Below are 26,777 nucleotides of genomic sequence, written 5' to 3'. Positions count from 1 at the left end.
AAATTATATTTATGGATATTAATTACATATATACGCATACATGAAAATTTGCAGAAAGCTTGAGACAGGATGAAACCCTGAAGCAGACCACTAGAGGCACAGTTTCCTGATGACATCACCTCTACTTTGTGGTATAATTGCTAAATTAGTTATGAATCAATCAAATTCTACTTGATAAGCAGCCCAAGTTTCTTCATTCTGTAAAAACAAAAATAATGAACTTTGTCATTGTTATGTCTGTCTACAACATAACCCAGTCTAATGATAATTACTTCATATATGAAATTAGGACTGATACATCTTGTGCTTTCATGAAGAAAGCTGGTCTCGAATGATAAGCCTTCCCAGAATATTAATTTAATAGCTTACTAATGAGTTTTTCTACAATTAACATTTAGCTCACCAGTCTAAAACTGCAGAATCTACCTCCTTGCCCTTTCCAAAAGGGAAGATATTTTCCATTTCCAGTTCTAGAACTTATCATTTCCCCATGATCGAGGATTAACAACAGTGGTTGTACACTTTCACATGTCAGTTCACTTAGCACCTGGGCTGCCTTTCATTTATAGCATCTAGGTATTCCTTTAATATATCACTTATTTTAGATTTCAACTCCAAGTTAGCCATCACTTTATCATTACTTTACTATTTCCAAGATCATTCTCCTTGACAGAGAGGAAAAAAACAAAATAAGCATAGTGTTGCTTCTCTCTGTCAAGATATAGCATGTTTCCATCCTCCCAACACACAAATTGGTAAACAGTAGACAGTGCAAAAATATCTGTTAAACTAATAAATACAGGTGACTTATTCCTTTTTTTACTTTTTTGGAGGGGAGGTGGGGAAAGAGGGGAGAAATTAGGTTTATTTGTTTATTTATTAATGGAGGTACTGGTGAATGAACCCAGGACCTTGTGCATGCTAAGCAGGCCCTCTACCACTGAGCTATAACCTCCACCTGACTTTCTTTTTACTCTTAGGAAAATATAATCTTGGTTTTTCCCCTAATTATAAAAAGATGCACCTTACTGAACAATTCAAATATTATATAATTATGTAAAGCAGAAGTCCCTCATAATTCCCTTCCTCAACAGAGAATCACTGTAGTAGCTGGATAATAACATCCCAAAAGATAACTACTTCTTCATCCCTGGAATCTGTAAAATGTTATCTTATTTAGAAAAGGGGACTTTGCAGATATCATTAAATTAAGGATCTTGAGATGTGGAGATTATCATGGATTATCTCAGTGAGCCGTACATGCGTGAGAGGTGGGGGAGATCTGATATACAGAGGAGGAAGCAATGTGACCATGGAGGCAGAGACTGGAGGGTGTGGTCAGAAGCCAAGGAATGCTGGCAGCTAAGAGAAGCTAGAAATAGCAAAGAACTGCTTTTCTCCTAGAACCTCCTATGGTAGAGTGGCCTTGCTGACAACTTGATTTTGGGCCAGTGATACTGTTTGGAATTCTAGCTTTCAGAACTGTAAGAGAATAAATTTTATTTATACTGTTTTAAGCCTTCAAGGTTGTAGTAATTTGTTACATAAGTCACAGGAAACGAATGCAATCATTATTAATACTGCATATTCTAGCATATATGACTTAATCAAGATGGGGTCAAAACACACAAAATATGCCATCCTCTTACATAATTATGTGAATTTACAAGAAGAGAATGTAATGTTGCCCAAACTCATCTGACCAAAGAACTATTTTTCTCCAGAGCATCTTATGAGATTCATTCTCTACATAATATACTTTAGAAAATGCTGGACCAGAGAGATTCATTCTAGTCCTATATTCCATAACTCTGTACTTTGATAATGCAATTACTAACACTCCTAACATTCAAGCGAGTGCACAATGGTCACAGAAATTACTTCTTGGATATGTGTGATAGTGTGTTTCAGGTTCAAATAAATGAATAATTTATTTATGCTTATCTCTTTCATGTACATGTTGAAATACTTGCAAATAAAATATGATGCCTGGAATTTATTTCAAAATAATCTGGTTTCGTGGTGAAGTGGATGGAAATACAGATGAGACAAAAGTAGTGATAAACTGATGATTGTTGTAGCTGGGTGATGGGTACCTGCGAGTTCACCGTACTATTCCCTTTACTTTTATGTATGCTGAATTTTCCAAAACAGAAAGTTAGAAAATAAAGAAAAGGAAATGACTATGGTGGATCTTGGAATGGTTCTGCTACAAATTATTCTTTTTCAAATACGAAGTACAGTAAAACACAAAGGATTTCTATAAAGAAACTATTGATTCCATGTAACAATATCATTTCAACATTAGCTTTTCAAGGGAAATAAACATTATATTTAAATACTCATTTCAGTTGTAAGATGATTGGCATCATCTGATTTCAGAAATGATGACATGGAAGAAATGTGGTATGTCTTTATCCAGTCACTATTGATTAACCTTGTGGCAGGGACCATATTCACATACTACCCTCTATCTCCCATATTTCCCAAAGCCCTTTGAGTAGAGATCTATAATGTGTGTCAGTTCTGTCTTATTCCTTCTTCAATGACATCCAGGTCACATTCTGAGATGGTAGCTTCACATTATAGAGGGAATGTGGGTCCCTAAGCCACTGATGGCTTACTACTGACCCCCAATGTACTTTGTATTAGCAAGACAGGAATCTCTATTGTGTTAAGCCATTAATATTTTCTAATTTGTTACCACAAAACAGCCTAATATCATTGTGGCAATAAACAAAGACTGTCCAATAAAAGTAGAATCTATTTATTCAGAGCTTGCTATAGCAAGGGAGTTACCCACTATCACTCACGTATGGAAGAGACTCAAAGGCAGGTAGCAGAATGGAAGTTTTATACTAAAAAAAGGGAAGACTTCAGGTGTGCTCTGTAGATTGCTGCCACAAGGAAGCTGGAGGCCAGCTAACTAGAAATGGGGCATCCTATGTGATTGTTTTGGGTAGCATATTTGGTTTTCTCTGGTTGGTCCTGAGGGAAGCTTGCAATTACTGCTATTGCTACTAAGGCTGTGAATCAGAGCTGTATTTTCATATATGATCTGGCCATTGTCTACTTGTATATTTAGTCTCTCATTATTCTAATACAGAAATTGGTACCTAGAAGTGAGGTGCTGCTATAATATAAACCTAATATGGTATTGGCTAAGTGGTCAGTCTGAGGGCTTCAAGGAAACTGAGAATGGAGGCTGGAAATATGTTTCATAGTGGCAAAATATTTGATAAAATGGTTTGCCTGTTGTAACTTATAAGGTAACAAGGAACCTACTGAACTTGTCATTCTATGAAGAGAGTTTGGAAAAGAGAATCTTAGAAGTGTATGTTGGCTTCTGTTGGCTATTTGGCAAAGCATTATAAATAAATGATAAGGTCAAGAAAGCAGCTTATTTGCCAGCAGAAATAGAGAGGAGTAGAAAGAGTTCAGAAACTTAGTCTTGAGGAATTGGAAAAGTAGCTTGCTTTTAGACCCCAACACAAAGGGGAAGGATTCAAAGACTCTGAGCACAGATGTCCACCGAAATCTCTTAGCAGACTCAAGTACCTCAGTGTTTTAAAAAACAACAACATTAACGGTACGGCCTTCCCTCAAATAACCAAGTGAGAAGAGAAGTGAGAGTTCTCAAGTCTTTGGATGAGGTTACTAACACATGTGAACTTTGGTTATAGTTACTGAAACACAACTGACTGGACCTAAACATACCAGAGACTTAACTAACTTTGAGGAAATTGTTTTGCTAAAAACTTTTTAAAAAAAACAACTCAAGTTCAAACTAAAAAAAAGCCTTTAACTATTCAAAATCTAAAGCTCTTGGGCTCTCAATTTCTATGAGCAGTAATTTAGTCAAGAAAGATTTGCACCTTCCAAAGAGGGAATATTCCCCAAAAGTTCACATTTCATGTGGCCAAGGATGATAATGGAAGAAGAATTCCCAGAAGGTTCTTGGAGAACAATGGCCAACAGTTACAGAGAACAATGGAGGGAGGAGTTCCCCACTCCAGATAACTGAATCAAAGCGCTATCAAGGAATCTCCCCTTCCTCCAAGGCTGGTTGCTTTCACAAGATCTGCCTATGGAGATTTTTAAACTATTTTATTAGCAATTGCTCTTTCCCATTCTCTCCTTCTCTGCGTGTTTGTGTGTCTGGTTTTTTTTTGGCAGGGGGAGGTAGTTAAGTTTACTTATATACCTTTTAAGGAAGGTACTGGGGATTGAACCCAGGACCTTGTGCGTGCTAAGCATGCACTCTACCCTGAGATACACCTTTCCCCCTATAAATTTATTTTCTTCCCCTGAAAAATCGTTACTAAATAGATTGCTTGTTATAGACTTAACAGTGTCTTGGAACTGAGGAAATAAGACAGTTCAACCTCATCTTTTAAAGTAACTGTATATTGAATTACATCATGTGGATGTGTCATAACTTATCTATCCCCTACTGTTGGGCCTTTAGGTTAGTTCCAATTTTTTTCTCTTATAAATAACGTTCAAACACTGATAACTTCAATTGTATTGGTTTAACATTCTAGTTCTGAGGATCAGTGGTGAGTTCATTTTGTTACACTTCACAGCTTACGTGTATATACATATTCCTTGTACATATCAAAATTAGTTAATAAAAAATGTGATGATAAAAATTCTTGTGCACACAATGTTGAGCATTTCCCTTAAGATAAATTCCCAGAAGTGGAACTGCTGGGTCAGAGAGAACACATATTTAAAATTTTGATACTTACTGTAAGGTGGCCTTCCAGAAAGGTGGACTAATTTACAATCCCTCCAACAAGGTCTGGTTGACACTGGCATTAACAAATTTTAGTAATCTTTGCTGATATGATATGTGAAAACTCAATAAATAAAGAGAATTTTAGAAAGAAGTCTTCAATGATAAAAAGCTTACCTTTTTAATCCATGTTACATGGTGCCAGACAACTAATACATAGTTTTGATCATGTTACCTCCCTACCTACCCTACTTTAACTTAGCAATTAAAGGCAGAGATCTGGAGTCAAACAGCAGGGAACAAATTCCAGTTCTACCAGTAACTAGCTTTGTAATCTCCAGTAACTAGCTTTGTAATCTCAGCAAGCTGTACTTCAGTTCCTTCATCTTCAGATGTGGGCAATAATGGTCCTATTTAATATGGTTATTTTAAGCATTAAATAGGTTTAATACATGTCAAATGTTTAGAATAAGTGCCTGGCTCAATAAATATGTTATTATCCTCTCACTCTTTCCACTATCTTACCTAGATTCTCCCCCATGTAACATACACTGTATATACTTGCTCTCAGCCAACATACCTTGTGCTTCTCTACTTTCATGTTCTTTCTTTTCCTGTTACTCTTCTTGGGAGAACCCCTGCCATATTTCTCCTTGTAGAAATTATATCCAACCTTTAAGGTGCCATTCAAATGCTTCATCATGAAGCTTTCATCGAACTGCCAGTTGTTATCTTCCTCTGAATTCCAAATGCACTTTGCACGGTCAAATAAAACTTGTTTCTGCCCTATTCTTGCACTTGTCTCATTTTTCCTACTAGATCACAGACTGACAGAGCAAGGGTGTCTTGGAGATATATATATAGTCAGATGAGGGAATGGATCCAGAGAGGTAAAGTGGCCCCCCTAAGACCATATAGCTAGCTGGAGATCATGCTAGGAATGGACTCTACACATCCTGAGCCAGCCTAGGGCTCTTTTTACCATACCTACATATTTAGTTTTTCTAACTAAGGGATGGTGACTCACTCACATTCTTTGAAGGGATACTTAAATTGGTTAGACTGAACAGACAAAACCTTCATTTCTTAGAAAGTTCACACCTTCATCAAATGCAAGAATGTTAGTAAGTCCAAACAAATATTGCTGATACCTTGTCCAACTTAGGAGAACAGATCCCATTATATAAGAAGATTTCAAACTGTTACCGTTTGAATCAGGTTTATAAGATAGCCTGTCTCAATGCTCTGACTAAATCAGTCATGAGAATAGCTGTCTCAGCAGCATATTCTTAGTTGTTCATACAGCAACATTCAAGAATCTCTGCATACTGATTACATTTTCTCCAATTCACTTTCTAAGAATTAACTTACCAAAAGTGAAAACAATCACTATATTTTATCTTCATGCTGAAAAATGATGGCCATTTCTACTTGATAAAAATGTTCTCCAATGACTAAGTAACGTTTGTGGTCTACAAAAATCCCCCACTAATCTAAATACAACATCTAGAATGAAAACTGAATCACCAGAGTTGGAACTATTCCAAGACTACATTTGTGTAGAGTAATGAGGAGGAGGATTAAAAACAAAAATTCAACCTATAGAAGGAAATCCACATAGCATACCAAAAATACGTAGCAGAAGTATTTTATTATTTGCTTTTGGAGAGTGACAAGTGATATATTCAGTACATATTCAGGCAAAGAAAAAACTGGGCCTCCCCAAGCGTGTATCATGATCTAGTTCCTTGCAGTAGCAGCCGATCAGAGCACAATGCTGCTACTTTTACTGTTAAAATCAAATTCCTCCACTGCCTTAGGGAATCAACTAGCCCATTTTACCTGTCTGCCAACTTACTAAAGTAATCACCTTAATTAAATCATAAGTGTATATAACTTTGGACAGAACATTCATTCCAATTATAATGTCCTATCTTTTTCCTCCAGATGGAGGATATTTGATAAAAAAATTCTTAAGCCTCAACATATAATCCATAAAGGCCTGACAAGCTTCATGATTCAAATCCATTTCCATACATTATTTGTGTGTGAGATTATACTTATTTCTCACTAGATTTATGAATAACTTCTATACGAAGATATAATATTTTGAGTTACACTAACATATGGGTCGACAGACATAAAATTTTATTCCCTTAGAAAAGAACTTACAATTGGAGAAGAAAATAACTTTCAACTGGAAAGAATGGGGTTAAATCAAGTCACCTGAAAGTTATTCTTTGTGATACAAACGCTTCTTGAAGTTACAATAAACAATGTTCCTTTAATTTCCTTCCTTCTCTATATTTTTACACACACTTCTACTCCAAAAAGGCCCCTCCATTTCTCCTACCCCTTCCAACTACGAACAGTAACCTACTTACAGTGAACTGTAAACAGAAATTCCCAGTATTTCTTTAAGGTTTATCTAAGATCGGGTTCCTCTGGGATGCAAAGAACTGTGGCTCTTTCACTGCAAGTTTCCTTCAAAACCACCTTTCGCCTTCCCTCCCTCCTAGACACCGATGACCCGTGCGTGTTGGGGATAAGGGTGAAGGTGTGAGGGAGACAGTCCGCTCAAGGCCTCCAGGCTCTTCCCAACCTAACCTGAACTTCCAAGGCCGCAAAGCCTGGGGCTCTTCCTCCAGCCCCGGGCGCGGCCAACCCTCGCTTCCCCAGGGCAGGGCTCCGCTCAGGTCGATGCAACCAGCCAAGTTGGGCCCGCACCGGACCGGACCGGCCCGCCCGTATGCAGCAGCCCCTGGACCCCCGCCAGCGGGGATGGGCGTGGGCCCCGGCGGCCACCGCCCGGCCAACTCGGGCTCGGGAGGAGAGAGTGCGCCCCACCCGCTACGCCAGCCTCGGACCTACCTGCAGGGGAGAGCGGGGCTCCTGGACAGCGGCCACGGGCCGGAGGGCAGGCGCCGAGGCGGCTGCAGCCCGTCCCAGGGACCCCAGGTATCCCCGGTGGGGCAGGGCGGGCAGAAACGCTGGGGGGTTGCCGCGGGCCAGCGCGGCCCGTCGCGGGGGTCGCGGGGACCTGGTTCTCTCCTTAGCACCAGGCCACCGCCGCCGCCGCCGCCATTTTGCCTTCCACTCGGTGTCGCCGCCGCCGCACTCCGCTGCAGGTTTCCCGGATGTGGGCATTTCCCGGCGTCGCTTGCGCGGGGGCCGAGGACTGGGGGCTTCTGCCCGCCCGGCGACGGGGAGCGAGCGCGCCGCCTGTGGCCTCCGGCTCCCCGTAGTCTCCCGCTCCTCTGCGTGTCCGCGAGCGTCGCCCCGCGTCGCCCCGCGTCGTCCTCGCCTTGCGCTGCCCAGGTGACGCCCCGGCTGGTGGTGTCAGGCTCTCCCTCTCCCAAGCCCACTCATTTATTTCGATGTCTCTCTTTTTTCAATTGAGCTGTTTCTATGGACTAATAGAGAATAAAAGATGAGCATCTGGAGTTTATTTCTCAAAAGGAAACAGTAGTGTGTTGCTCTCTGACACCTCGATGTGGACATCGGGATTCGAGATTTCTGGTGGCTTTGAAATAAATTGATTTTTGCTTTTCCCACGTAAATCTGTGAGTTTAAGTATTTTATGAATCAGCCAGATGAATACATTCTCGAACCAGAACCGACCAGAGAGTTGAGATTTTTAATCTGTCAACTGAATCTGAAGAAGAGGAAGTCATTATTGCCATAATTGGAATAACGGTGACTGAGAGAAAAGGCTTTATTTCTTGTTTAATTGAATTGGAAGTTGGGGGTGGGGTCATTGGGTGTATGATGTTTGAAGGTCCTGTCCACTCTTTGTAAAGAGCGCCTTTGCCAATTCTGCCTCTAGAAAATATATGCAGTTAGTCTTTTCAAATATCTCCTTTCATCATTTTTCTACTAGAGACTAACTATAACTTTTTTTTTTCAATTAAAGACTTTCCCCCCCGATGTTGAATTTGTTGCCGGCTACTGTATCCAGAGTTCAAATGTGAAAACCTCTGTTAAAAGATTACATTCCACTTGGTTGAAAACCTGTATTTCACAAGCACAGAGTTTGTAGAAGATAGGACAAAGTGAATCACTTAATAGCCTTAGGTCTTACTTTCTTCAACTGGAGAACTGGGTAACCTGCAAAGTATCTTTCAGCTTCAAAATTGCATGAGTTATATGAATCTAGTATGTTCAGAGTCCTGCTTGCCCTTTCCAGAAGGATTCTATATCTGGAACAGCATACTGCCTCCCACACTTTGTCACCTCTGTCACCAACCCTCAGAACTTCTTCATTTAAGCTCTTCAATTCTCTCTAAACCTAAAGGCAGGTATCTCCAAAAACTACTGTCTTTGGGAAAATTCCAGGATAATTCAAGGAGCTCATTAAATTGCTCTGGTAGGACCAAGAGGTTTACTCCTGTGAAGTAGGGGAAGAAAAGAGCAGGGAAAGGAGAGAGGGCATGGTCAGGAGAGAAGAAACAACCAAGATGAAAAGTAGCTGAGACTCTGCGAAGGGGTGGAGGTGAAAGACCAGGGAAATGCTTACTAGAGGTGCTGGCTGTCTAAGAATGGCAGTATCTGCCATTGTATTTAAAGGTCTTTGTATTGCTGTGATGGAAAATCTTTGGTCCAGCTTCAGCCTACTCAACCCCTCAATGCTTCATTGAATAGGGATTTTTTATTTCCTTTTATTTTTATCAATGGGTGTAGGGGGCCAAATTTCATGCTTGGGTGACAGTAGGAACAGAGGCAGCACACATGGAAGAAGCCTGGAGGCCAATGTGGTCCTGAGAACACAGGCCCTCCCACGAATTCATACTATCTTAGGGGAAGTCTCTAGATTGAGCAGACCACACTTAGGAGTGGAGAATGGTATTCTACCTCCTTGAGAGTGGAGAATCTACATAAATTATTTGGAGTTCTGAGCAGACTTGTCTCTTGTCCATTTTATTCAAACATTTATTCTTATCAGTGTGGATTCATGGATATTTATTTAATAGTTTGGATATTTTCTATATTTTGTTGATCAAATTGTTCCAGCTTTGGCTATTGGAGCTCTTCCAGTTAGCTTCTGTGTCCCTATGACACTGCCATCATTGTGGGGTTTTTTTTTTTTTTTAACTTTATTACTTTCTGGTGCTACAAGATGCTACAAGCCACCTATTTTATTTCCTGCCCCTTCAAGGAGCCCTGGTTCCTTTTATTGGAGAACAGTATTACAAACCAAATCTGGGTTCTAGGCATGTTCATGGCTACTGGGGTAATCCTTGTTTGTGAGATACCTTTGGCTAAGAAATTTTAAAATTTAAATTGATTTCATACTATGCAGGGGTAAGACCTGTGTTTTGATTTGTTGCAGCTAGTATTTTACAGTCTAGTATTAATTACAATTTAGCTTCTTATATCCGTAGCCTGTACAAAAATTGTTTTGACAGTTGATGCATTTCTGATAGCAGTGCTAGGCTGGTCTCTCAGCTACTGTCCCCTCAAAGTCCAGTCATGACAATTTGGAATTGAACATTAGTTTATTTTTAATTAATTTTTTTTTACCTGATCAGCTAGAGTCCAGTCATTCTACTTCTCTCTTCTCACTCCCACCCCCCTTCGTGGTTTTCTCCCTCTTCTAATATAGTGAAATGTTGAAACTGTTTTGATGATCAGATGATTGTAGTCTAGGCTGTTAGTTATTTTATTCTATATTGCCACTTAACATTAATTGCCATTCAGAATAATACCAGTGAAAGTTTAAACAGTTGCCTATCATAGTTTGGATCTCCCCAGGTTTCATTATCTGTAAAAGAAGAGTACTGCTACTCTTCAGACCATCTAATTAGTCTAAGCTAGATACCATATTGATACCATAAGCTTAAATGAAGGCTTGATATAAACTATACACAAGTGAACTTAGTATGCTTCTTGGACAAGTTCCAGAATGGATTATTAGAAGGATGTTTCCACAATACTATGAAGTAGAAGTGTTATTCACAAAGGACAAGGAACTTTTCAATTATGCCAAAATTTTGGTAGGATGATAGCTATACCATGGGTGTTTTCTCACAGTAGCCTTGTGAAAAAGATAAATGAATGGGGCAGACTGTCAATAAATTAGGTTGGTTTATAAATATTTCACAGCAGTAGCCAAATACCAACGTTTCATGTGCCACTGATAATTGGGAAGACTCTAGGAGTGGGCCTATGCACTCAGTCCATTTAACCTATCTCCTCGTGGGGAGAACACGTTGGGAAATTCTGAAAATGATCAGCTTCTGCAGAAAAGATTCAGTCATGATTGTTAGTTCTTTCCTACAGTGAAATAAAATTTCCGTCTTTTTAAACAGGAGTATGGACCACAGCAAAGGATCAAAACCACCTGCATGAACTCAAGAATACGGAACTATGGCTTAGGGAGTATCAGGTATGAAAAATTAAGGGTTTAAGTTCAACTAGTCATCAGTCTAACTGAACAAATGTCAGAATAGCTGAAACAGCATTGCAGAGGAATATTGTACCCAGAACCAGAACAGATTTCTGTCATACTATCAGCAAGGCAGACACCACTGGAAAAGTGTTCATTTTGGAAGTCACACTTTAATGACGGCCTTTGGCAAATGAGGTATTTTTTAAAGGGAAGACAAAATTGTGAGTTGTTTAGTTTACACTGATTCAGTGCATGAATTGTGAGTTCAGTTTAGTTTACACTCAGACATGGGCTCTGTTCTTGAGCTTGTGGTCCAGCAGAGGGAGACAGCCTGCTTTCACAAATGGCCGTAAGCACAATATATGCTCTGCACAATGGGCTCTTGATGCAGAGTGCAATTTAGCCAAGGGAAGGCTTTCTTGAGAAAATGACACCTCAAAGGAGTCCAGAAGGGTATGCAGGATTTAGCCAAGAAGGGCAAGAAAGGCGGGGAAGGGAACCTTGCCCACAAGGAACAATTGAAGGGATTTTAAAAGCTTACCCCAAAGAAGCTACAATCTGTATTTTCAATATTTGAATATATGATGAAAGAAATTGAAAAATTTTTTGTGCCTCCTGAGGAAAGAAGACAAGTGAAAGCAAATTTCAGTTTACGTGAACATTCATTTATTTAGTGAAATCTTATAGTAAAAGACCCCAACATAATGCAAATTTGATAAATTGGTGATTGGTTCTGTCTTATAGTAGGTTCCCATGATCATTTCATTAACCCACAATAACATGATTCTACCCTTTTTTATAGGATTGTTTGGGATACCACTCACACATGAAAACCCTGCCATAATGCTCTATCAGAGCTGTCCAAATGTGGAGGCTGCATTGGAAAATGGGAAACTTGATCATGGTACATTTTCAAGTAGAGTTGGATAATTGGCTGGGAATGCTGTGGAAGTGATGATTAAATTTAGGTTGGAGATGCCCTCTGAGCTGTCTTCCACCTCTGAGTTCCTACAGCCCTCAAAAAAACTCTACTTGATAGTTTCATGAATAAAGGCAGTAAGTGACAATGAACAAATTCATATATTAGGGTTTTATTTATACTATATAAAGCTTATGTTTCTTATTAAATCTAGCAAAACTCATCAACTGATTGAAAATGTAACACTATTCAAATGTACTGTCTCTCATTTACTGTTACAAATACACTTAAAGCAAAGCAAAGCTTTAAACTTAAAACTTGTTTCCAGTCCAAGTTAGTATTCTAAGCCTATATGGCTGGTTTCCTCCGTCTACCAATTATTTACTGAAAGGATCAAGGGAAATTGTATACATCGCTGCTGGAAACTGAAGAGGGTGCTGAGAAGGTGAAACCTTTAAACTTTTCAGCAACAAATAATATGGATCACAGCGGAGGCACAAGTTTGCCATTCACTGAACATGGAAAATGTGCCACCTGGGAACTAGGGTCTTCCAGGAGTGAGATCAGCTTTGGGCCCACTCAAAGCAAGGATGTTAGCCTCTTCCATAGAATGGGAGGAGTCCTGTACTGGGTGAAAAGAGGGACACAGCAGCAAGACATTCATACAAAGGGAAATATAAAGTCAAAGGAAAATTCTTGGCTATATTTTTATTATTGAATCCATCTGTTTACTGCTAGAGAATGTGCATCCACAAATATAACATGTATGGTATACTGCATTAAAAAAATTATATACATTGATGGATAGAAAAGGGTATGAAACAAATTATCTCTGTTTGAGATTATAAGTACTTAAATTTTTCTTTTGATTGTTTTTTTCCTGTAATGAATGACTTTTTGTAATAACAGGAAGTTTAAAAATTAGTCCCAGCAATAAAACTATAAATAAATTACAAATTCCTATTAGCAATATTTTCTTTCCTTCTCGAATTCTTTGAAACTCAAAGATACTAATTATCTTTAATGAAATAGTTTTGAGCCAAATGTATACAGCAGATGTGTATATGTACTCCATTTTAAAATGTTAACAAAAAAACAAAACTCAAAAAACCCTGAGGTAAGGTGGCATAAAAAAATTGAAAATATTTATTGGGGCAGAAAAACAAAACTTGAAAATTACTATTATTGGGATTGTAAAGTAAATAGACATACACTTCAATTGTGTAATACGAGTGATTTGTCATTAAGGTCTTATCAGTTCAATAATGCATTTAATGTAACAAACTTTAGAAAGGCAGTATCATAAAATTATCTTAAAACACTACATGTTAGGTCATCATTAACACTTTGGATAAGGATAAAGATGGCAAAACTCTTTACTCTTACTGTATCATCATACCAGACTCATACATGTTACCTGCTAAATTTAAGTTCAAAAGGTGTCTCACTTATCAATGTCAAGTTCTATTTTATTGTACAATATCCAGTTCAGCAATTTTCAACTATGTTGTAAAATCAAATAAGAGCAAAAATCCTTAGAAAAAAATGTATTTGTCTTTTTCCTTTTTAATAAAAATAAAGTTGGGTCTTTATTTTTAATAAAAACAAAGTTGACAGAGTTCTGTTCAAATCCATTCTAAGAGAATCTGTCAAAACATTTTCACCTTTAAAAAAATCTGAACACTACAAAAATTTGTCAATTTTGCTCTACTCAATTCTTTCTGGAAAAAGTGTATTGAAATTATTAAGGAAATAAAATGTGGAAGAATTGAAAAAAATACTTGCAGTAAAAAGAATAAATACTAACACTGGCTAATGCCACCAGGGAGCGGTATGCCCCATATACTATTCATAAAAAGGCTAGAAACTCCTTGGTAGCATTATTATTAAATTGTATGACATTATTAAGCTCTACAACATCAAAAAATGAAGAGCTGATTCCATAAGCTGTCCAGAATTGTCTGTTTGAAGGCAGTGCATTTATGACCACAAGGATTCCTGATGTTCTTCCATACATTCCAATTATTTTGCCATTAGTCATCAATCAGACTCTAGCGACTAACTGTTAGAGCAGGATTCAGTTAACAAAAGCCAAAACTGGGCATCGACATTAACAACAGTTTACGGATGCTTCCCCTGCAAATTTCACATTTTCCAATAATGAAAATTTGCATAGAAGTTGGAATTTGAAAGGTTCCAACTGTATGTTTTACATGAAATCTTATAGTATTTTCATGAAAAAAGCTGTCTAGTAACATAAATTGCTTCTGCATCGGTTCCACAAACAAGACAAGGACCTAAAACATCCAAACTGTTCACAGACAAAGTCCTGTTGGGAAGCAAGCTTGTGATTTCAATACGGTCTTTGGCAGGATCAGTGCTGAGCCAGGAACTTATCAGAGATTGGTGAACATTAGCCTGGTTACTAATGCTGTGAGACAAAAAAGTACTATTTCTTCCTCCTGAGGGAAAAAAAGAAGAGGGAAAAACATCTTTCAAGACTAATTTTATACTAGTAAACACCTGAAATTCCAGTATTTTTAAAAGGCAATGATTTAAACATGTTTTAATTCTCAAGACTAACAGGCTGATAATTCCATATTATACAGCACAATTTTTGACCAAAGGTTTATTTAGGGGTATTAAATACTCAAGTTTCCATGGGATACTATGGCTGTCAAACCTGAAATCTTCAGCAAAGCAGAAGATTCATTTTGACCCTGTTTTCTTGTTTATTCTTTAATGAAAAGCCTCAGAAATGTAGCAAAATGGCCAAAAGACAATAAGAGAAAAAGAGATTTAAAATGAAGATAATATATAGAAATCTAAGCTGTCAGGTAATCAAAAAATGAAGTGATCATGAGAAAACTTCTGGATGTATTTCTAAAAATATATTTATTTCCATACTTCTAAAAATATAATCAACTTGCTTTAGATCTTTTATTGTTAGCCTTTATGTTAGGTAAATGTTCTTAAAAGTAGAATTTTAGAACACTACCAGATTATAAACTTTTATCTCTGACAGTGCTCTGTATTTAATAGAGGATTAAGTGGTACAGAAGCAGTATATTTCAATCTTAGCCATCATCTGCAATTTTCTTTCCTCTCAACTTTCTGCCAAACCAAATAAGGACAGATTTCATTTATTTAATAAATGGTTGAGTATCTACTATATGCCAGGCTCTGGGCTAAGTGCTGGGAATGAAAAAGGTAAAGTCCCTGATATCTTGAAACTTAAAGATTATGGGTTTAAATCTTGCTGATCCTTGAAAGTCCAGCTCAACTTCCTTTTCTAAGAAGAATTTGAAGATGACCCTAGTTCATGCTTCTCTTTTCTTTCCTGGAACCCTCAACACTTGTATGCACCACTAATCATTTACTACCTATGTGGGGTAGGGTATAGCTCAGTGGTAGAGCATATGCTTAGCATGAGAAGGCCTGGGTTCAATCCCCAGTGCCTCCATTAAAAAAAAAAATTTACTACCTTATAATATGTCTTAGATCATGATTTCACTTTCACTTTTTTTTCAAGAGCAGGTTGCATAGATTATTTTACCTTTTCACAGAGTCTAGTACTGTCCCTTGCAATACTAGACAAAGGCTACTTCCAGTCTAACCAAGGTTCTTCAAACAGTAAAATTTCAAATGCAAGATAGTGGGCATAAGAGTAGAAAAATAAACACCAAGTGCTTAGCTAATCCTTAGATAAAATTATTAGTTTCTCTGGAAACATAAGACAGATCATGCAACTCCCCTGCTCAAAAATTTCCAGTAGCTTCTATCACCCTTGGAATAAAATCTAAAGTCCTTATCACAGTCTCCAAAGTCCTGCTCCTCAGCCAATCCCCACCTGTCGCCCGCATGTTGAGCTGCAGCCAAGTGGCCTCCTTGCCTTTTTGTCTCAGGCCCTTGGAATGTGCTGTTTCCTCTGCCTGGAGTGCTTTCCTATGACTCACAACTTCACTTCTTCAGGTCTCTGCTCTGATGTTCTCTCTGCCAAGCAGCCTCTCCCCCAATTAATTCTTTATCCCCCCACTCTGCTTCACTTCCTCATAGTCATCAGGGTACTTGGTCCAGTTCTTTTCCTTTTTACTCTCAGTCTCCTTTCCTACTTTTCTATGCTCTACTATGTATCATACGGACAAACTCCATTTTCCAGGTTCCCTTGCCATCTGCCTTCCAGGCAGACCCTGCCCATGGGAGATACTGCTGTGGGTGATGGGAAGGCAGACCAGGGGAGCAGCTCCAGGTTTCTGGCAACGACCACATGGGCAGTAATACCAGCCCCAGCTGAGGTGGCACCTTTTCTGCTGACCCAGGACCAACTTTGACAGCACTTCCAACAGCACAGCAGCAGAGGTGCTAACAACTGTTGATATCTGGGCATTACTCGTTTTTGCTGTTTGCCGTTCCAGCATCCCTCCTTTTGTTCTTCTAGTCCTTCTAACCCATGTGAAACCAATTCCTCTAAATCTAGGGTAGGTTCTGCTTTTCTGATTGGACTTTCGCTGAAACACTATCTATTTATTTATTGTCTACTGGAATATTTGCTCTATGTGCCTTGAGGCTTTTCTGCTCACTGTCGTGGGCTCTAACAGCTAGAAGAGTGCCAGCATGTGGCAGGCATCTGATAAATGTTTGCTGAATGAATGAACGAATAAACTTTGGAACCACAGACAAACTCAAAAAAAAGGAAGCTTAGGAAATGCCAAAACAGAAACAAAAATACTCCTTAATTTTAAGTATATAGTTTCTGGCTGACCTTTACTTGCCTCTGTCTTTAATCAGGAGACAGGGTCTTTTAGTCTGAGGAGAAAGCAGTACCTTAATACATAACAGACCGACTTTTGTCCTGCCATACACCCCTGACAATGTAACATAAGAGAGTTATCAGTGCCTATCTTATGGTATGAGGGCCCAGAACAGTGTACTCACAAATAAGACCCTTGGCTACCTGCAGTTAGCCACCTAATAGCATTTCTAGTCATGAGCAGTATGGCAGTAAGTGGCTGACAGTCAGATTGCAAGCTCTGTGATACTAGAATTCACCCTGAGGCCAGACAGTGGAAACATTTTTGTCATTCCTTAATGTTAACAATATGAGAATTTGTACTTTGATGTTTTAAAAATATAATAAAGTTACATACAAGAATCTTCATTAAAACTTTTTACCTTGGTGAAAGAGTGATGATTTCTCAGGTACATCTGTGGAGGCATCCCAATGCCAGAGAGATCCATCTTCAGAACAAGTAAATAGATGATCTGGGTTGGATGGGTGAAAGTGAACTTCCCACACTAAAAGATAAGAACCAGGAAGCTTATTCCTGTGTAGATATAAGTTGAATAAACGTAAAAAACCTGTCTCTAGACATCATCTTCAATTAACCTCCATCACACACCTTCAAACTTCACGCTTATGATAAAAATCAAAGGCTTCAAAATCAAAGAGAAGACATAATATAGCTCTCCAAATGGCTAAAACATGTATATAGGATAAAAAAGCCAAGTAAATCTAATTGTGTATTGGGCTAGCAAGTGAATGAGAATAAATGCTAATCATCTGACCTATTACATTTTTTTATGGGAAAGTATGACAATGGGATAATTCTGAAAAGATTTTTAAAAAATTGTTAAGTTCTCTTATTTTCAATTCCTGTGTCATTAACCTATGAAGATTATATTATTGGAAACAGAGAGAGAAGACTATAAAATTAGTATACAAGTGACTTTCTAAGAGGGAGAGTCCAATTTTGGCTCATGCCAGGATCTAGATACTTCTGGCCTGTGTCACAGAAATAGCAACTAGCTTCTAGCAAACCCAAACCTGGAAATGCTCCGAAAGTCTGGATCCAGTTTCAGGTGAAGGGCTTTTAAGAAGCCAGCTTGGGACTAGGGACTCCTCAAGCCCTAAACTTTAAGGGAACTTTGTGTACCAACAAACATCTGGGAGCCCAGGACTGGCCAAGGCTCCTAAGGAAGTTATCTACACCATGAAGGTAAAACAGTATAGTCTGTGAACAAGGGTTCTGTGATTCTGGGTTAGGTGACCTGAAAGAGGCAGCAGAGAAAGTGCCCAGAGTGCAGCCTAAAAAGTGCAAGGCACGTGTTTGTAAGCTGGCAATTCTCATTCTGACGGTTACCACAATTAAACGTCATGCCACCAACCAAAAGGTCACCCTCCTGAGGAAAAGAATGTGTTCTGGGTGAGACCCTGCGTAAAGCACATTCTTACTGTTTCATTAAAACAAAGTGAAACAACAACAACAAAACAACAAAAAAAACTGAAACAAAACAGCCTGCAGAGCCATTAGCAGACTGCCCAAATGTACATTCTTACATAGTTATGAATATATTTCAATATTATTGAAAGTGTATTAATGTACTTTCAAATTAGAAAACAAACTCTATAAAATATCTTATTTCATTTCTAGCCAAGAGTCAGGATGAATTCAAAATACACTACAAGCCATGACAGCTGTGTGTTTTGCTTAACAATATAGGCCAGCAGTTAAAAGCGAGCAGGTAAGAAGAGATCTGAAAGTCTGGAATTCTGCTACCACTGGGTAGTAACATCAAACTGAGGGCATGCCCTATTCTTTTTTTCTTTTTTCCTGGACATAGCTATCTCTGGAAGAGGCAAAAAATTTCTATCCCTTTATCTGTTTCTTAAATATCTTAAAAATCATTTATTTTCCCAAAGTAATAATGTGAAACTTAAAATGAGAAGTTGCAATACTGGTATAATGTTTACTCTTTTATACTTTTATTCAAACATTAATACCAACTTCTCTTACATCAGAATTCAAAACTATAATCCACCTGGCATGTGGTGGTAAAATGAAAAATTCCTGTTCAGACAAAATTTCTCCACCAAAATCAAAAGACAAACATGAAAAAAAAAAAAAAAAAAAACCAAGAGCTTATATCTTTTGTTCTTGTTAAAAGGAAAAAAAAAGGTACAATACAAACTGAAGAACACACAGATTAACAAATATTGAAATCAACAGCCTGCATTTGCATAGGAAAAGGGCATTCTCACATATTGGATATAGCAATATAAACTGGTATTATTTTTATGTAGAACAATCTGACAACATGAATCACAGCTTTAAAATGACAAACTTTTTGGCTTATCAATTCTACTTCTAAAAATTATCCTAAGAAAAAAGCACATAAAGATGAATATATAAGGATAATCACTACGGTTTTCTGTATAATAATGAAACATGTTAAAGAATATAAATGTCAAATATAAAGAGATTAGTTAATTATTATAAATTTATACAATTCAGTCAAAAGCTCTGATGTAGAATGATCCATATATATCGTTATGGAAAGGTACTTACAATATACCATGCAGTTCACCCACCAAAACCTTATATATCTCCACAACACTTACTTTCAGCTTCATGAGCCTTCAAGAGGGACACAGGCATTGTACCTTGTCTAACATCCCAAATACTCAACATTCCATCCTGGCCACCGGTAGCTACAACGTGCTGCTGGTTGGGATGTCTATCAACACAGTGGAGGGGCACTCTGTCACCAGTCCTTTAATGGGAGATACAAGGACTTCAAACAATTGTAAAGTATAATTTATCTTTGAATAATCCATGAAACATGTTTCAGTCCAGTAACTAAATGGTAACTTTGTGGTTGGAGCTACTGGCTGAACTTATGTCAAAAAACTAACTACATTCAATATATTTCTAAACATTAGAATTTGGGGAGAGGGGAGAGGATTAAAGGCCAAAGTTATTCTTTCTTTCTTCAATTTGCAGACATAAGGAGCAAAATAATTTGATGATATACAGAAGATTTCCATTTCTTGGCTTTTTAAAAACATTACATATCAGCTAAACAGCATATTCCTTGCTTCCCTTATTTAATCCTTAGTTTATATAATTTTCTTTTCAGCTTGATACATGTTATTTTCTTATTAGAGAAGATAAGGTTGTACACATAGAAAGGGGATTTCTGCTTTGGAAAAATATCTTGGATTTTATTTTTCTCCCAATCCCTTCTAGAGTGTATTACACCCACTATTAATTTGATGAAAAAAATAAGTTTTCCATTAAATAATATAAACTTCAAAGAGATAACATAAACTTGTGAATCAATACAACAAATATTTACTAAATGCAGCATGGTAATTTCAAGCTTATCAAATTATATAGTTGACTGTTGAACAACATGGGTCTACCTATATGCAAAGTATTTTTCACTAGTAACTACTACTGTACAGATGATCCACGGTTGGTTGAATCTGGGGATGTGCAGCCTCTGATACAGAGGATTCTGGGTATATGGAGCAGTGACTATAAATTATACATAGATTTTCAGGTGTTTAGAGGGTCAGTGACCCTAACCCCCATGTTGTTCAAGGGTCAACCATATTTGCTTTATTAAATTTAATCAGGGATTATCCTCTACTATGCAATTAAAATACAATATGGTTTAAAGTCAGTTGCTATAAATAATCAAATAAACTTTGCTTTATACTACTGAAATCACAAATCAAAACTTACAGTGATAATATCTGAGAGGGCTCATTTCCTTGTTGTCTGAAATCCCATATTTTTAACTGTCCAATGGAATTTACTGTAAGAATCTCAGGTGTTCGAAGGAAGGTTACAGCATGGAGGGTACTGCTATCTGCATTGTCTACAAATTAAGAAAACAGCAGTGTGTGTTAATGGGTCTGCCTTTTCCATGAAAATCTTAAATTGCATTCCTTCTATTGACTGCAATATTACAAGCAAAATTTAAGTAAGTCACAGTTTAATTTCTATAGAGAAATGCACAGTAATATATATGTAAAATGGACTCTCCTTTGATAGAAAAACTGTATCACTCACAGGACACCTGAACTGTTTATTTTTTTAAATAGAGGGCTGAGTTTTCACATATTTCTAATTCCACTTAACATTGTTACCCTCCATTTTTGAGAGAGCTGTTCAAGCTCCTCTATATTCAATTTTCTTTCCCACAACTTAACCCAGAGCCTCCATTTTATTGGACCAAACTCCAGCGCTTCCTCCAGAGTTCACTCTGACCTTGTAGTGCTGACTCACTGCAAGTCTACTCATCTTATTCCTCATGAAATCCTTCTTGAATGCTTTAATAGTTCTTTTCTTTGTCCTTGAATGTTTAAGTTTATGCCACATAATTTAGCATATACTTATGGACTTTTGTTTTGTGACACTCTTCCAAACTGCTACCAGGCAATGGTCCTTAATAATTAAACAAATGGTGATCCTCAGATCTAAAAATCATAACACAAAAAACTGATTCATGGGCTCAATCCACAGAGGTTCTGATTCAGGAAGTCTAAGGTGATGGGCTGTTAAAAATCAGCTCAGGCAAGTCTGTGCAGAGCATGGTTGAGAACTACTACACTAGAACAATCCTTCTGAAGCATGATAGGGAGTATATCACCCTTTGCTCAAAAACGTTCAACAGCTCCTTAGTTGCCCACCTAACAAAATGTAACTTCTACAGCTGTGCATTAGATTCTATACATCCTGGCCACAACTTTTTTTTTCCATTGTATGTTTATACCACATTTTATTTATCCGTCTGTTGATGGACATCCTGGCCACAATTTACCTTTCCTGTTTCACCTCTCACTTCTTCTATACAAATACCTAAAGTCAGGTCAAACTACACTTTCTATCATCTTCTGAATGGTCTTACCCTGCTTCCGTGCTGTCCTCTTTTTCTGGTGTGCCATCTTTTAGCATTACTTATGTCTAGACCCTAAATTAAATTAATTGTCACCTGCCATTCAATTCTTTATCTGATAATCCCCTCCAGCTCTCTCACCCAAATTTCTCTTTCCTCTAGTCCCACCTTCATACATGCCTTATCAACATACAGTCTTGATAAAGGGATCCTGCTTTGTATATTTTTAAATCCCTCGAACACCTAGCGTTGTGTTTACTTAGCACATAGTAGGTGCTCGATTACTATGTGATAGACAAAAGAAATATGATTTTTCTTACCTATAGTTCTTACAGCTTCCTTGTGATCAGCTCTGAAGAGATTTATTCGACCATCTTCTCCAACTGTGACAATTTCTGGGTTGCTACACACAACACCCGTGCATGGTGCACTGCTACAGGAAGGGCTGCCCGGGCCCGTGTGGTAGTGAGCTGCTGTCCACTGCTGGCTGACTGACAGAGTCTAGGTGTCAGAAATGACGATATGATTAATCAACCCAAAGCTCCAAAAAAATACCACTTTCCCCAACTAAAATGTTTAAAATTCTGTCTCACACCCTTCTAGAAAAAGAATACTCTTTTTCCTTCATATTTCCAAGTATTAAAGTCTAGAAGCTACTTCCATCAAAGCTCTGTATATACCAGATTAGATTCCCCCAAAAAAGGCTGTTTATAATATTCCAAACTTACTTCAAGCTAAAAAAATGGTTTTTGGGTATCAGGTAACTACGTGATCAAAAGCAACTCTAAATTCTTAAGTGAACTGGCCTACATCTAAGAGATAAATCTCTGTAGTGCTTTCCAAATGACTCCATTAAGAAAAATAGTTAACAAGATCCGGATCTTACATTTACCAAGCGCTTCTATTAGTAAGATGACCTTTACTAACTCCAAAATCTAAATAAGCATTCTCTTCCAGCAACTTAAAACTGTTACCTCAAGTTGGGCTACTTTAAAGGACTGCCCTTATCACTACGCTCAGCACTCTTAGGCTTTAGCACACAAGAAAGGTATTGAAAAAACTGTCAACCCTTCATACAGTGTGTCTTCTCTTCTAGTGAAAACCTAGGTTCTATCTAAAGAAGCAAAGCAGCTGGTCCTGTTCTCTCTCCTGATACCTGAGCTAGAAGGTGCTCTTTCTTTCTTCAAAAGACCAGAACAGGATCTTAAAAGAGAGAATTAAAGGAAAATTACTTGCCAGAATACTTCATTGCTAGACCTAATCTAATAGAATTTAAGAGATACCCAATTTCAATCATAGTTCAAACAAACATAGCCCTAGAATTAATCTACTAAAAGATAGATATTTTCCTCCTTCATGTTTTGAGACTATAAAATTTTATTATTTGTGTCATTATTAAGTATAATCTTATTTAAGACTTCCTAAGAATAATTAAAATGCAAATAATTAAAATGTTTCAGTTTTCAAACAAAAGTTCTTTACCTGGTTATTTGGATGGTGAAGTAAAACTGTTACACATCCTGTTGATGAAGCAGCTACAATTCTTTCCTGGTCAAAAAACTAAACAAAAAATTCCTGCTTGTTATAGATTCATAAATATTCATAAGGAGGAAGCCTATTTGTTTAACTCATTTAGTAGTACAACAATTTTAAAATGCAAAGAGCCTGTAAATGCTAAGCAAGTAAAATGTGATAGGTCCACACAAATAAAAGTATTTTCGTGAAGAATGAATAACTAATTTTTTTCTCTCTAAACTCGTTCACCTGAAAGTATCATTCCCAGGGTTAGGCAATTTTCCACAGAACAAAATACAGGGACTTTGAAGTCATACAGATCAGAATCTGAAAATCCCATTCCCACCACTTACTACTGGCTTTTAGACCTTGGCTAAGTTATGTTCTCTAAGCCTTGCTAAACCTGCAAAGCAGAGAACTAATCTCTACTTAGGTGGTTGTTATGAAAATTCAAAAAGCAAAAATATGTAAAGTGCCCTGCATAGTATTTATCACATAGTATATGCTCAAAAGATCTTAGTCTCAGTTTTCTCATTAGTAAAACAGAGATAGCAATACTTGATTCACAAGCAGTTACTGAGAATTAAATTATGTAAAGCTCCCCAAACAGTGCGTGGTAAATAGTAGATGGTCAACCAGACAAACAAGCTAGGATTAATTCTGCATCCCCTTCCTCAGTCCTGATTCTGGCAAATCATAACCTACAGAGAACTCAGTTTCTTGTAAACCCAGGGTGAGACTAGACAAACTTTAAGGCCCTTTACGTCTCTAAATGTAGTACCCTCAGTATTTTAAAAGTTAATTTTTGTATATTACACAAACTTACTTGTAAATCCATTACATCACCATGGTGTCTGATATCACACAATAACTGATGGTCTCCTTCAAACCCTCCATCAGGGTCCAAGTTCCCAAAATCTCCAATAGACCACAGTGAGACATAATTTTCCTGTAAAGCAGAAAGTTTTATCTTGAAATGATATATACGTCAAACTCTAAAATTAAAATTTGCATTGCCTACAGTCAACCTTGCTTTAAAAGCATCTCAGGAAAATGGCATGATGATTATTAAAAACACAACGAGATTCAAGGCTCAGGCACCCTATCGATGGCTCTGAGGTACAGGGCAACCGAGTCTGAGATGGGCATTCGAGGCACAGAGAAGGACGAGAGGAGCTAAAAGCCGAGAGAGTTCGCGCGCCGGCGGCCGGGGGCGCGGCTCTAGGAAGGAGGGAGGAGACAGGGCTCCCCGGCCTGGGAGCAGGGGTACCTCATTGTCCCAGGACCCCGTGGCGAAGGTCTCTGCGGTCTGTAGGCTCCCCGGAGGCAGCGGTCGCCAGCGAGTCTTGCTGATTTTCTGTGACACAAACTTAGCATAAATTTCCTCCATGCCGAAAACAATCGCGGCACGTACAGCAAGAAGCACACCGCGCGCCACTCAGTCCCGCCCCTTCCCGCGGAGTCCTGATTGGACCGGACCTTAAGGGGGACGGTGGCTGCAGAGAACCAATTCTCCTCCGTCTGCGGTGCGGAACGAACGAGCCAGCGGGAGGCAGATGGGATGCCCTTCCTGAAGGCAACTAAGGCAGCGGCTCTGACCGAGGCAAGAGTGTGCTGGTCCCGGTGCTGTAGGACCTGCTCCTAATCTGCAAAGTCAGTACAGGAATCCTGAGGCAATACATTTGTGCAATAATTACGCAATGTAGGACAAATTTAGGGCAAAAACAAAATCAATGTAAGAGAAACCACTCAGTAGACACACCTAAGCATTGAATCTTGCATTTCACCGCGCATAGAAAAGATTTAAAATTCTTTAATTCTCATGGAAATACGTGACTGACATACCAATTTATTATTCAAAACCTCTCCCTTCATGCCCTCCAAAACAAATCCTTTTCTTCAAAGTTAATACACAGTGTCAGAAGCTGAATTTGGAATTCTGAAGACCCCAGTTCCAATTTTGATTCATTGTGTAACGTTCCTCAGTTCATTTTTGTATATAATTAAGAATGATTTTGAACTACAACGTCAACAGCTGGGGAGCCAGAGCTCTTCCTTTTTCTGTATTTTTGATTTGACCTATGGTATCTTTTTTATTTTATTTTATTTTATTTTATTTTATCTCCTCTCTGCTTCTCAAAATCCTCCTCATCCTTCAAGGACCAATTCCTTCCTCCATCTTTTCCTATTACTCCAGCCCATGATGATCTAAATAAACATATCACTTAATATCTATACCTTTAATAGTACTTAAATTTTGTCCTCTGTCGCTAGTTTTCTTTTGACGCAAATCTCCCCACTTGGAATGTAAATCCCTAATGCATACAAGGCTTATTCATCTTTTTTTTTTTTTTAATCTCCTTTATACTATATAAAAGGGGCCATGATTTTGTTTCCATTTGATATTGGTAGTCCTATTTCACAGCAACAGTTTATAGAAGCACCACATGGAAATGCAATCCATCTGGATAAGCTTTAGAGAGAGTTATCAGGTTCTTATTGAACACTGAATGATATTTTGTATTGTTTTAAACTGGAGGACTATTAGGAAACTGCAGAGAGATGAGATAGAAAATCACTAGCGTCCCAAACCGACAATTTCATCCCCAACATTGAAGTAAAGAACACTGTTTCGTTTATTGTCGCAGAATCCCAGGAAAACGTTAATATATATTTCGGATTGAAAGTAGACTACGTAACACATTTGACAAGGTCTGGTAAAAACTAGAACTTGAAAATTGTTGCTGATGCAGTAGCATCGATGTCTTGACATAGCTTTGTTTCCTTCCTTAAAAGTTTATTGGACTAAATGATGACTGGATTCTTCCAGCCTCAGTTCCGATTAGGAGTCAGCAAATTGGATGCTACAGGCAATGTTTCTTATCAGCTTCTCAATGTCTTGAATAGGTGATAGCAATAATGCTGGTGCCTAGTCTAACAATGGAATTTATGAAGCTGAATTAGCTGAAAACGCATACCTGTGTTGGGAAAGGAACACATTCGCCATAGGATATTGTGGTATTTTAAACTACCTGCATTGTTCTAAAGAGCAAAGCATTCCCCACGCTCCACCCCCGACTCCGTTTCTCTGTATTCAGCCACTCTGATTTTGTGTTTTAGAACAAACCGGGGTCCCAAAGTCTCTGCTAACCACTGATGTACTTGTCACAAGCCAGAGGCTAGAGTACTCGCATTAGAGGGCACTTGCCCTCCGGCTTAGGCTCCACCACGCGGAGTTCTGACTCTAACCGACCTAAATATTAGTCAACTGGGTTGGGTGAAGCAGGACGGAGGAAGCCCACTCTCTAACAATCTGGACAGCTATAGGAGCACCCCCGCCGCTCCCAACAGCTGACCCAGCGGCGACTGTGGAGCCACCGGCAGCGGCGGAACCAGATCGGCCCTTCCATGCCGGCACCGCGCTGGGTAATCAGAACCTCAGCGAAGCACGCGACCGACCGCGCGGGGGCCCACTCCGCCTGCCGCAGGCCAAACCCAGCAAGGAGGCGTTGCGCAGCCCGAGGACTCAGAAA

General features: G+C 38.4%; 2 protein-coding genes and 1 pseudogene across 4 annotated transcripts in view; 1 reads left to right on the top strand and 2 right to left on the bottom strand.

Moving 5' to 3' along the window:
• The window catches only part of LATS1 (large tumor suppressor kinase 1), a 36,715-nt gene extending 28,966 nt beyond the window's left edge, over nt 1–7,749 (bottom strand). For 2 of the 3 annotated variants that reach the window (XM_031456528.2, XM_064486585.1), the window contains exon 1: nt 7,610–7,749. The gene's annotated coding sequence lies outside the window, so the exon portion shown is untranslated. Of the gene's footprint in view, nt 1–40; nt 199–7,609 lie in introns of all 3 variants that reach the window. The other variant, XM_031456529.2, reaches the window with a different exon arrangement.
• On the top strand, nt 7,274–13,002 carry LOC116154441 (uncharacterized; annotated as a pseudogene).
• A 758-nt stretch (nt 13,003–13,760) lies between these two features.
• NUP43 (nucleoporin 43) lies at nt 13,761–24,694 on the bottom strand. Its single transcript, XM_010993992.3, has 8 exons — nt 24,515–24,694; nt 24,071–24,193; nt 23,212–23,289; nt 22,050–22,230; nt 20,574–20,709; nt 19,445–19,596; nt 17,218–17,340; nt 13,761–14,507 (listed from the first exon to the last, which is right to left on the bottom strand). Exons 1-8 carry the CDS (start codon nt 24,632–24,634, stop codon nt 14,278–14,280), a joined length of 1,143 nt encoding a protein of 380 aa, XP_010992294.1. The 5' UTR covers nt 24,635–24,694; the 3' UTR covers nt 13,761–14,277.
• Between the last annotated feature and the right edge of the window lie 2,083 nt (nt 24,695–26,777).

This window comes from Camelus dromedarius, chromosome 6 (genome assembly GCF_036321535.1).
Source record: "Camelus dromedarius isolate mCamDro1 chromosome 6, mCamDro1.pat, whole genome shotgun sequence".
NCBI lineage: Eukaryota > Metazoa > Chordata > Mammalia > Artiodactyla > Camelidae > Camelus > Camelus dromedarius.
Note: the sequence above shows the minus strand (reverse complement) of the source record. Positions and strands in the feature narration are given on the sequence as shown.

Coding starts and splice junctions, on each gene's coding strand:
- NUP43 (XM_010993992.3), bottom strand. CDS start 24,634: ATGGAGGAAATTTATGCTAAGTTTGTGTCACAGAAAATCAGCAAGACT. Junction 24,194..24,514: donor CGGGGTCCTGGGACAATGAG/GTACCCCTGCTC, acceptor TCTGCTTTACAG/GAAAATTATGTCTCACTGTG. Junction 20,710..22,049: donor GGAAGCTGTAAGAACTATAG/GTAAGAAAAATC, acceptor CTTAATTTGTAG/ACAATGCAGATAGCAGTACC.